General features: G+C 43.1%; 1 protein-coding gene across 2 annotated transcripts; it reads right to left on the bottom strand.

Moving 5' to 3' along the window:
• Positions 1–133: 133 nt before the first annotated feature.
• On the bottom strand, positions 134–12,127 carry pknox1.1 (pbx/knotted 1 homeobox 1.1). 2 transcript variants are annotated; one of them, XM_083997137.1, is made up of 11 exons: positions 12,061–12,127; positions 10,427–10,539; positions 9,149–9,279; positions 8,475–8,646; positions 6,860–7,060; positions 6,232–6,382; positions 6,048–6,145; positions 4,668–4,796; positions 4,508–4,584; positions 4,111–4,277; positions 134–1,944 (listed from the first exon to the last, which is right to left on the bottom strand). In XM_083997137.1, the coding sequence occupies exons 2-11, from the start codon at positions 10,475–10,477 to the stop codon at positions 1,763–1,765; spliced, it is 1,359 nt and encodes a 452-aa protein (XP_083853263.1). In that variant the 5' UTR covers positions 10,478–10,539; positions 12,061–12,127; the 3' UTR covers positions 134–1,762. The 2 variants fall into 2 exon arrangements, with proteins under 2 accessions (XP_083853263.1, XP_083853262.1); XM_083997136.1 differs by lacking the exon at positions 12,061–12,127 and adding an exon at positions 11,892–12,010.
• Between the last annotated feature and the right edge of the window lie 148 nt (positions 12,128–12,275).

Here is a 12,275-nt window from a genome sequence, read left to right as displayed (position 1 = left end):
CTGGACTCTGGATGTTACCACATTTGGACTGTACCACAGCAGGACCACAGAACCTTGGAGCCAATCAAATGGTGTCAAGAGGCAGAGCGAAGAGGCAGAGCAGAGAGTTAGGCATCATTTATTCCAAAATAGAAAGCTCTAAGGCAAAACAGACAAGAGAAAAGTGAACAGCGCGTCATAAAAAGCAACAGCTGCAAGTGAGGAACGAGCTCTCATCAAGGACCCACCCAGTCTCATCCTCAGGCTGTGGGAAATTAACCATTTCAAGTCTCAACTTTACAAGAGGGATATAAACCAGATTACTGCAACTATTGACAGACAACTGTTGTACAGTACAATATTACAGATATTCAAATAAGAGGCACCCCAATTTGTGCGGTTTTATCAACAAAATGATAAAGAGATGTCAAATCACTCACTATGTGTATGTAGTGACAGGGGGGGACCAACGGAGGCTGCAGGGTGCAGGGGGTCCACCTGCTCCTCTGCTCCGGTCTCCATGCAGTAGCATGTTTGTCGACATAAATAAAAGTTTAGTGCGTGCAAAAGTCCACTGCTTCATGTTGATGATGGAGCGCGTGTCTCAGTGTGGATATTGTCCTCCCAGGGGGGCTCCATCACAGACTCTATTGATTGTGTGAGTAGCATAGTGTTCTGGATTGTGCATTTGAGAAAGTGATGCCTACACTATCACTGTAGAACAAGTAAAAGACGTAACATAATGGTATACACAATGTGGCTAAAACTGGAGCTGCAATTCAAACGCTGACACTTCGGTTGAGTCTCTGTGTCAGACAAACGATGCTTCACAGAACCACCGGGTTCTGCAGTTTAGTGTCTATTTGACCAATTTCTACAAGGGTCAGACTCCTTTGTGCTTCTTGGCAAGGATTCTTTAGAAAAGAACACAGTAAGGCCTTGTTAGTATGGTAAGTTTAAAACCAATTTAAATAGCAATTTTCATCAGCATTCAATTCCTTTTTCTGTTTTTTAGAAAACTTCAAAGAGCCCCTGGAAAACAGGGTCGCTAGCTTTAATTATCAATCTGTACATAAATATTCCTTACAAAAAAAACAGGAGAACACAAACAAAACAAAAACACTCAGTTCATATTTTTGTATATAAAAATAAGCATCTCTCCTTTTTTTCCCTCTCATCTCTTCACCGGGGCCCTGCTCGGCCCTCGGGGGCTTACAGGGGCCTGAGTGAGAGCCATAGAGTCAGTCGTAAGAGTGCGCACATCTACTCAAAACACAAGCATGCAAAAAGTGAAGACAAACCATTACACATACAACTTTAAAGTGTTGGCATCCAAAATGAGAATCGACGGGGACGGGGAGCAGGAGAAGGGGCCCACAGGCCCAGGGGCCGAGAGAGAGAATATGTGTAATCAGTCAACATTTAGTAACGGAGCATACAGACTTGCTTTGGGTGTTTTTAACACTTCTATTTTTCTTCTGTTTGTTTGATTTAATCTTTTTGAGCTTAAATATACAAAAAGTGCACTCGCCTACATCAACTAAATAATTAAAAAATGGTTTCTTAAATGAAACTCCTGATGTACACATTTGCGGTACAAGCCGCCATTCAGCAGGTGGAGGGTTGGAAGAGTGCAGGACACGTCCTGTTGCTTTGTGCTCTATGTAAACCTAATGTGTATCTGTACTATGACTCATTGTGTGTTTGAAATGCAAACGCATTGTGTAGACCTATTTCTGCATGTCCCGCGTGTACGAGGAGATCAGTGTGAGGGTCGAGTCCTCTACTGCAGTGAGTCGCTGTTGTCCAGGCCCAGCCCGGCCATGTCTGCGTCGTCGTCGTCGTCCATGCTGTCCCCCGACTCGTCCTCGCTGTGGCCTCCCAGCATCACCTGCTGCACCGCCAGCGTGGCACCGTCTGAGGTCAGGCTCTGCAGACCCTCCACGTTCATCGTCACCATCGTACCTAACAATCAGGACACAGTTCACAGGTTCAATTTCTCTAGCTGAGCTAAAGACATATTTATTAGTCGCTGAGTATTGATATCGTAACCTTGATACTGATTATTTCCTGCTTTAACAGCTGAGATGCTTCATGGTGCTTCTCCTGAAAGTTGCCTTTGAAGTGAGACTGTCAGATTTAATGATCAAATCAGCTGTCCAAGTCCAATCACAAGTTTCAGATTACATCTCTCCTCAGCAGTACCGTCATTGTTATATAAACATGTGCAATCAACATATTGCAAAAGACTGACTAAAACACCACAAAGTGGAACAAATTACTGTATGACACACAGGGTCCTCAAGGTGCAGCACCAGCTGAACCAGGAAAAAAACACTACCGCCTTTCAGTCTCTGTCCGAACACACACGTATACACACAAACGAGACTCTGGCGGCCCGCCACAGTCTCGTTTGTGACCGTCGTAGTATCTCACACAAAATAATATTACAGACAGCGAGTGAGTGTCACGACTTCCTGTATCTGGCCCTTCAAATTAAAAGCCCTATAGCCTTTCATATACAGTTCAGTCATATTGATTTTGACAAGACACGGCTCCAAATGTTTTTTTTCTTTACTGCAACCAATCGACCAATGAAATTTTGGACGGCTAATAACCTTTTTGGTCGACCAGTGCTTGGTGTACTATTTGAGGGCAGCCCTATTTTGGTCTTTTGCTTTGTTTTGTTGTGTAAAGGGTGGAGAGTCATGTTTTCTCTCCAGCCAATGAGAGAACTCAGGTGAAGCTCCGTGCAGCACAAGTAGGAGGGCTGCTAGCCCGCAAGCTGTCTTGGATGCTAGCGAGTGCTACCACCCACTAGCTCGACGCTAACTTCTGCTAGTGGTGGCGGATGGCATCGGTCGCTAGCACCCGCATCCCAGCTCACCACAACAGCTCTCCTACTCGTTGCAGCATAATTCTCGAGTCCCCCGTTGTCGGTGATGGCCAGGTACCGCCCCGCCGCTCCAGTGCTTCACTCGGACTGTATTTCCTTTTCTTTGCAGTCCTGACTAGTCCTAGTTGCTAATTGCTGTCAGTTGAGCCTGAGAGGAGGGGCCCAGTTTGAATGTTTTGTTTACAAACTGCAACAAACAGACCTCCCGACTCTACCTTTGATTCGGTTAATTGTTTACATTTACAAATGTTTCTGGAGAATTGGGGCTATGTTTTGGTGAAAGTTGCAAAACTGTAGCAGGTACAGTTGCTTTGTTATGAATTTTCAAAGTTTTAAGATTTAGATGCTTGCCGTGCCACATTTGCAGCTGAGCAAATCTGGGAATCATGGGACTGGACCTTTGTGCAAAGTTTGGTGAGTTTTCATGCATGGGAAGTAGGATTTCCTCGGAAGAAGAATACTGGACAGAGCATTAGGGTCCCGGCAGCTTAGGCTGCATGGACCCTAATAAAAGTGTGGTAGTGTCAAATGAATTGGTGTATTTTTCCGATGTGGTCCACCTTTTTGTGTTACTTAAACGTTGTGCTCTATGTGTTGATAGAATGTGACATCATTAAAAGACAGTAAGCTCTCAGCCTGAATTATCCAAATACCAGCAGGAAGACTGGAAGTCCTGTTCTTTCATTAGATGACCAAACCATGTCTTAAAAGGATAGTTCACCCAAAATTCAAATCGCACTCATTATCTACTCACCCTCATGTGGACTAAGGGCTGGGAGAAGTTTCAGAGTCCTCCGTGGCTTCTCTGAGTTACAGGGGGTCTCGGCGTAGCAGTGCATGTCCATATAACGGTTGCAAATGGATACCAACTGTCTTCGTAACAAAAAGACACACCAAAAAACATCCAAATACCTCCATGCTGCTCGTATGTAATGTCCGTCTTGTATTGAAGCCCGAAATGCGAAATTGTCCCGAAAAAAATGAAATAAGTCTATATTTCAAGCTTGTTTGCGGCGGAAGCTCCTCTTCCTGGTCCGCCCAAATCCGTCATATGGACATGCAGTGCTGCACGGAGCCCCGCTGTAACTCAGAGAAGCCACGGAGGACTCTGAAACTTCTCCCAGCCCTTAGTCGACATGAGGGTGAGTAGATAATGAGTTATGAAATTTCAATTTTGAGTGAACTATCCCTTTAACATTAAATACAAACTGTACATAGAGAACATTGCTGTGTACCGTCTGGCATGGTAACATGCTGCTGGGTTCCTCCACCAGCTGCGATGGAGTCGGGCCAGAAACGCTGCAGTGGCCGATTTTGAGGCGTCTTCTTCTTGGTTTTAGGCGTCTCAGAGGAGCTGGCGTCCAACATGGGCTGCAGGATCCGTCTCCGTGCATTTATAAACCTGAAGAGACAAAACAACCACTCTTAGTTCCGTCACAGTTCTGTGGTTGTACCAGTTGTACCATTTCACATGGAGTGTGTAGTTTATGGCAGGTGTATCTTAGATGACAGGTCATACACATTATACACATTTATACAGCATTCATTCACACAAGGGTTGGAAAGGAGAGCAATATAATAAGTGGCCCCAGCTGGACATGACTCTCACTCATCTCACCAGAGAAGACTCACCAGTTGTTGACCTGCAGAAGTGTCAGGTTTGTCTGAGTAGCGATCTGTTTCTTTTCATCCTCTGTTGGATATGGGTGCTGCAGAGGAGAGCAGGGAGAGGGAGCGTCAGTGTTTGCAGTGTTTTTAAGTGTACAGAAAAATCAGATGCGAACAGACTCACCCCAATGTGCTGGAAGAGCCATGAGCGCATGACGTTGGTAGCGTGTTTGGGTAGAACGCCACGCTTGTTCTTGGTTGAGCTGTCATCGTGATTAAAGAGATTCAAATCCTGGTGAAACTGCAGCTGGAGCTGAGCAGAGGGACATTCATTTAGACCTTTCCAATTAGTCTGGCTCACTAACAATACATTATTTCATTCAAACTCCACTTCACTGCACACTGCACAACTGTTACTGAACTTAACTGTGAGAGCAATAAAAAGCAAAAAGTAAGGCTGGGTGATATGACAAAAATCACAATATATTTTCCATATTGATGAGGGATGGAACGGTTTATGAAAACCGTCCAAACCGAATGGTTCGCTTTCGGTTCATAGGCATGACAGAGAGGAGAGATGGTGAAACGCTGTTAAACACCACAATCATTTTTCTGAGACACTATGGCGGGCCCAAACCAGACTGCGGCGGGACGCCTATTCCTATGCCTATGGAGCCAAGGTTTCACTTTATGTTGTTGGTAAATAATGTGGTTGTAAAAGTAGTAAAGGTAAATTATTTTGTATATTTCATAAGATATCATTTTTGTAAGAACCACAATTGATAAATGTAGGTTATATATTTCAGTGAATAACTAATCGTTCTTCGCTTTCGTTAAATATAACTTTCTTTGCCCAATAAATTAAAAGCATGTTGGAACTATCAATGTCTCCCCTCTTGCAGTGCCAGAATCTCATCTACTTTTAACCTCTGACATTTGATACATCATTGTGACAGTCTGACTGCAGGGCTCCAGACTAACTTTTTTTTACTAAGAGCACAGTGGCCCCTAACTTAAAATTTTAGGAGCACAAGCAGAAATTGAAACCTGAGGGAACTAGAGAATGTGTTCAGTTTGGAAGGATGAGATTAGTTCACTTCCAAGCCCTCTCAGGATGGGACAGCTCACTAATCCACAGCTCCCAAGGCTATAGTCTATTTGTTTCATAATATTTAAAGTAGAGATGATGATGATGCTTCGCTGTAATATGTTTGACTACTAACTGCATTGCGAGGGATGAAGCAGCGGTACCGCTATATCTGTTATCATATTCTGTAGGTTGAACAGATTGATGAATATTTAGCTTAGCTATTACAGCTTTAATATTTCAACTCTAACTCTAGTAAAAAGCCAATAAGAACTTATTAAAGTCACTTGTTTAACAAGCTGACAGTAATGTTTTAGGACAGCCATTTGTTTTTGAAATTAAACACTTTTTTTCAATTCTCTGTAAACCCCCATTAAACATCCAATAAAATATTGCAGCAGTGGTCATGTGCATCCCCTGTAACATGCAACCAATCTTGACACCACAAACCACCCATCACCCTCAGAGAGACGTTACCTGATTGTTTTGGACGCGAATTGTCCCAGGAGAAAGAGCCTGTGTTACCACCTGGCCCTGAGGAGTGACGACTGTAACAGGCTGGTACACTGTGCCACCTGAAACACACACACACACACACACTGATCAAAGTGTCCCACTGGTACACGATGGTATCTGAGCAGCATTCACATCAGTACAGTACCTGAGGGAGGGGTTGTATGCCATGATGACATCCCTGCTACCACCTGGGTGGGGTTAACAGCTGTCACGGTAACATTCCCTTGCTGCAGCGCTGACGCTGGCACCACAATCTGACCTTGGGGACTGATGGTCCCCGAGACAGAACTGGGGTTCTGTACGATAGAACAGAAAAAAAGGCTTCAGTAACACAACACACCTCTGTTATGCTGTGATTTTACACCACACTGATTTAACTTCAATACTGCATTACAGGTTCAAAGTAAAAAACATCACAAGGCCTGAAAATCTATTCCAAAACTAGAATTCCCTTGTTTGTCTCTGCTACTCAAACTAGTTTCAGATTGCATTCCTGTTTATCCAGAGTCATATAAAATATGATCCACCTGAGGTCATCCTTGAGGCCTCGTGAACATTTGTGCCAAACGTGAATTATTGCAATCAAGGCGTTGTTACTGAGATATTGTGTCAGGAATGGGACAGATTGATAACCTCAAAACAATATGGCTCCAGCACAGAGGAATCAAAACACTGGTGTCAGGCAACAACAGATAGAGCTACTATGTTGCTGGTGGTTTCCTGCACCCAGGTGAATGGTGATGGATATACAGTAGTCTATCTACAGTGCATACCTGGATCTTGGTGGGTGAGAAGGTCGGGACCTGGCCTGGTCCTGGGGAGTACGGGCTGCCTGGGTCCCCACTCAGCAGGGTCTCACTGTTCATCTTAGTCTTGAGGCAGGCGATGTAGCGGCTACAGAAGTCCTTGCACAGGTCACTCACCTTCTCCAGCTCAAGTAGGTGGATCCGCAGCACCTGGATGGCTTTCACCATCTGGAGGTCAGAGGCAAAAACATACAGATTTCATGGCAGTCAACAAAAGAGAAATTGACCACCTTTCTCAAGCTGTACATTGCTGTACCTCTCTGATGTGCTGTTGCTTGCATTTAGCTCTGGTTTCGTCTCATTCCAGTGGGATGAGACCAAGGCCATTATGGCTGTTAATTATTGCTCTCAGTATTTTTGTGACTGTAAATATTTTTTGGTTATTTTGGCACATGAATTCAAGTTAAGCTTGACAGTAATCCTGCTACGGAGAACACTAGTTCAGCAATATACAGTCAGTGGCAAGAAAAAGTATGTGAACCTTTCAGAATTTCCTAGTTTTCTGCATTAATTGCTTTGCTTTCCATTGCAGGCCTTACGTTTGCCACTCCACAACACTAGTGGGAAAATGTCTTGTGGACTGATGAAACTAAGATTACATTTTTTGTATTATTTATTTATTTGTATTTTTTGTACGTATGGTGTAAAATGGCTCTGCATAGCAGCATGTAAACAAACATCATGTCAAATGTGGAGTACGGTGGAGGAGCATCATGGCTTGGGGCTTTGCTGCCTCAGGGTTAGAGTTAGGCCTGGACAGTTTGCCACCATCGAGGACATAATGACTTCCAGAGTTTATCCAGGCTTCCTACAGGATAATGTCAGGGTGGCTCCACCAGCTGAAACTCAGTAGAAGTTGTGTGATGCAGCAGGACAATGAACCTAAACATTGAAGTAAATCTACTATCTGGATCATCTAGAGTAGCTTCAACAAAAGAAAATCCACCTTTGGGAGCGGCCTAGTCAGAACCAGACCTGAATCCAACAGGGATGCTGTGGAATGACCTCCAGAGAGCCATTCACACCAGACATCCTATAATAACATGGCTGAGCTGAAGCAGTTCTGTCAGGACCAATGGTCCAGAGTTCATCCTGAGCGTTCAGCTGGTTGAAGTTGTTGCTGCCAAAGGAGCTTCAACCAGTTATTAAACCCAAGGGTTCACTTACTTTTTCCACCTGCACTGTGAATGTTTAATGGGTATGGACATGAAATATGATAATTATTTGTGTGGTATTAGGTGAAGCACATTGTGTTTGTTTATAGTTGTGACTTAGATGTAGATCGGATCACATTAAATGATCAATTAATATAGAAAACTAAGAAATTCCAAAGGGTTCACATACTTTTTCTTGCCACTGCATAAGTTACCTTGGTTAGTGGAAGTAAGAATGAACTCTGGCTTGTATCAACAAGACTTAACAAAAAAAAGCAACGATTTTCCTTTACCTACCTTGATGAAATAGGTTTGTTTAAATATGTAGCTCGCTGTCAAACCTGTTTTATAGTCTTCAGGGAAAATGTCTTGTGGACTGAGGAAACATGTACATGGTAAATTCAGAGGGTCCGCCTCTGACATCTTACCAAGTTGTCAAGTTCCAGGTCTTCACTGAAGAAGGGTTTTCCCTCTTTCTCCTGATTGCGGACAAAGTTTTCGATGTCCACATCAAAGCTAGCCGAGGTGATGCAGTCAGAGCTCAGTGTGGACTGCTCACACTTCTCAAACAGCAGGGCCAGCAAAGGGAACAAGGGATGCCTGAAAATGGTACAATCCACACCACACATACACAAAGAGGACAAATTAATAAGACTATGCTCGCTATACTAATAAAATATACTAATAAAATCAGATGATTAGCCTACATTTTCAGAATGAAGTGAAAACAAACCATATAGGTTGCACTTCATCTGTCATGAACACAGGATACAGTAATGACTGCACAGTAGTCGGCCTAGGGCACTGTCATTATCCAATAAATGAGGGTATTGTGAGTGTCTGACTTGCTTGCAGCCATGCTTAGACTTTAAGTGGATACAAAAATCAACAAACACATCTATTAGTTCACACACAAAAAATAGCAATAGTTATTAACACACGCTTTGGAATTTTAAATGCCAGAGGGCAATATGAAAGTCACATGAACAAAAGGGGAGGGGCCTTCATGGACATCATGTGAGCTTTTCTAGGTATCGTTTAGTAGTGTCAGGCCTATCTGGTTCTCTCTTTTCACAAAACACACACTCAGAATTAGGACTACCGATATATGGAGGCTTTGTCGGCGTCCATGGGTGTCTGCGGCTCGGTTGGTGTGGGGCTGGGCGGCTCTTCCAACGTCCCCTCAGTAAACTTCTGCTCCGAGTCGCTGTCTACCTTTACCACACCTTGCATCTACAGGAAAAGACAAAACAAAGTAATGAGGACAGACAGCAATAAAGAGACAGAAAGAATCAGAAGAGGTGAAGAGAAGGCGGAGAATGAAGGACATAAAAACATCATGTGAACTCCAAGAGTAACTGGAGGGCAAAGCTGAACACAGAGCCTCACTTCAAGATGATAGAGTCATGAGGACGTGGTCTTAAAACATGTCAGAAAACGCGTTGTACAAATTAAATAAGTATGAAGACTTGTTTACAATGTGATCCAAGGTGGCATAAAGACATAATAAAGTGTCATGAATTTTCAGTCCTGTATCGGTCACTGGGCAGAAAAAAACATAAAAGAATAAATAAAAAACTGCATTAATGTTGAGTGACCTAGTTTTCAATTGGATTTATTCTTATGGTTGTACTGAAAAGTGTCATAGTGTATTATAAATCAGGGGGACAGATGCAATTCATTTTCATTATGTGTTACAATTAAATGTTCATCTTATCCTATACAATGTTATGACTTAATTGTAATATCGGATATAATCCAGAAGATGTGAAGTCACCATTCCACTTAAACCATGTCTTTAGTCTCAGGGCCAGACAGCTACACAGACCCCCCTCTCAGGAGCATACATCTCATCCTTAACCATGTGCCTATGACCAACAATGACTGAGATTGAGTGCTAAAAATAATCACTTGCTTGGGGTGTAAAAAAAAAAAAAAAAAAAAGTCATTCTCAGCTCCTGACACCCACAAATTTGGTCCTTGAAAAAAGATGTTTTGTAAGCGGCTTACATGAGAACAGACACAGAAATGCTTGACATGAATGGGAATTATATTACATCAGCCTATAGGCTAATACTGATTCTATAGTATACTAATATATTATAATAGTGATTTATTTGCAGAAGCCAAGCATGATGTCACCAACAGATTACTAAAACTGACGCAATATCATTGTGCAGTTCCTTTTGTTTGACAAGCCACCACTAAAAATAACAGAATCTATGGACAAAGAGTGTGAGTTACAGCTTGACGTATGTGTTTGATTGTATTTAGCAAAGCAAAATTAAAATATATGTATAAAAAAATAAGATACAGTTTAGCCAGGTGGAGCAGGTTGTGTCAGCCTCAAGGGCCCAAACCATTTCTCTCTCTCACCCACCTGCTGCTCTCCCTTTGGATACTTGTCTATGGAAACCAGCTGGGCTGCCATCACGTTCACTGCAGATGCTGCAAACACTGGAGCATTATAGAGAGTGGGGACAGGTGGCCAACCTACACATGCACATAGGTTCAGTTAGACCACTTTTAAGTGAAGGCAAAAAGCTTTAATAAATGCATGATGTCAGGTATTTCAGATGACCCATGATGTCAGTTACACTGATGTCATAGTTGTAGTAGTGTAAACTGGGCCGGTGTGACTGACAGAAGGCATGCTTAATTTAATATTACAATAATCAATATTAACAATAAACTCCTAAAATAGTAGATAAGAATTAAAACCATGCCATTTAATGTTCAAAAAACTATTAAAGTAATGAAAAAAAAATGTAAACAAAATGAAGTGGCAACTTCAACTCTTGAATGTTCGGCCGGTACATCTGGGCAACACAAAGGCTTCTAAAGACTGGAAATAAACGAGTAACATTTATGAAGAGACTGCTTTTACATATGTATTAATGTAGCGTCTATATTTTAATTCCCTTCTACGACCCACACCACTCATGTAACGCTACAACAAAGGGGAAATTATAGACTCTGGGTGCGTTGTTGTAACTGTGGTGAGCATGTTCACGGTGTCCTGCAACTGATTTTAACACACCCACCACGATGAATTTAGCATGAGCATTTAGCTTAACGTTAGCAGGTCTGACACCGTTTGTGGCGGCAAGGGGAAATAAAAACTTTCAAGAACATTTGGGGCTAATATAACCTGCTACCCTTAGACTTGGGTAACGACAGTGTTTTTACAGATAAAGAGACTCGGTGAAGTCTGCTTTTCTTTACCATAATATTGATAGCCAGTCTGTAACGCCGACACGTTAGCGTTAGCTCTCGATCGGTATCAAGAGGATTGCCTAAATATGCGAGCGTCTGGCTATGCTACCGCTAACATTAGCAAGGTAGCTACATGTTAACTTAAAAGTGTCTCTCGTGCTGGTACCGTGCACCCAAAATGCAAAGCGCCATATTTAGTAAGGGGAAATCACTGCCAAAACACCAAGCTAAACTGGTTAGCCATGTACAAAAAAGGACCCCGCTGCGGAATGATACGATGCGAGCCGTCTGCCCTAATAAGACAGCATTCGTCGCTTTACCGTTTTGAATTAACATTGTAAATGAATATGCATTTCTTGTCAGCTGTGTAAAATAATTCGACTGCAGTGCTATTTAAAAGCACTATCTGAACACCGGGATAGCCCGTTTGATCCACAAATCCTTCACACATCAGTCAATCAATCAAGCGGGGACAGCTGCCCTAGCCGTCCCCTCCCCTCCGCGGTAGCGATACAACTGACGGGCCTCATTTCTAGCTCTCTCGCCCTTTGCTTTTCCACAATCCTCCTCTGCCCCCAAAACGCCGACATATTTTTTTTTACCACCCCCCCACCACCACCCTTGTATACAGGTTTGTTTTATTCTTCCCGGAGCTCTGCCGCTTCTGTTTCCCTTCCAAAAGCACACTCCGCTGCACTGCCTAGGTCCGCGTTCCTCGCCCTGGGGCATTTTTGCGTGCGGCCCAGATTGTTTGATTGATAGGGAACGGAAAAAGAGCGATTTTGAGTGACAGCTTACCTGAGTGCCAATCTTCGTCACACTGACAAGCGGCTGCAGCAATCGGGACCCGCAGTTGTGCCGTTGCGTCATCGCGTAAGGGCACGCAGGGGCGCTCAGCTCATGAATATTTATGAGGTGGGCGGAGACATGACGTTCCGCTGCCTGCCAGTCCTTCTGCACCCTGCCGGGTTTTTTTCTTTTCTTGCAAACGCTATTCACTGTCCTTATTTACA

This window comes from Trachurus trachurus (assembly GCF_905171665.1).
Source record: "Trachurus trachurus genome assembly, chromosome: 21".
In the NCBI taxonomy this organism is placed as follows: domain Eukaryota; kingdom Metazoa; phylum Chordata; class Actinopteri; order Carangiformes; family Carangidae; genus Trachurus; species Trachurus trachurus.
The sequence above is the reverse complement of the archived record's forward strand: the minus strand, read 5'-3'. Positions and strand labels throughout refer to the sequence as shown.

What these genes read in the sequence shown, in the direction of transcription:
- pknox1.1 (XM_083997136.1), bottom strand. Translation starts at nt 11,991, where the DNA reads ATGCCCCAGGGCGAGGAACGCGGACCTAGGCAGTGCAGCGGAGTGTGC. An exon ending in GGGAAGAATAAAACAAACCT is followed by an intron (nt 10,540 to 11,891) that starts GTATACAAGGGT and finishes GTGCATGTGTAG; the next exon opens with GTTGGCCACCTGTCCCCACT. An exon ending in GCATGTTACCATGCCAGACG is followed by an intron (nt 1,945 to 4,110) that starts GTACACAGCAAT and finishes CCTGATTGTTAG; the next exon opens with GTACGATGGTGACGATGAAC.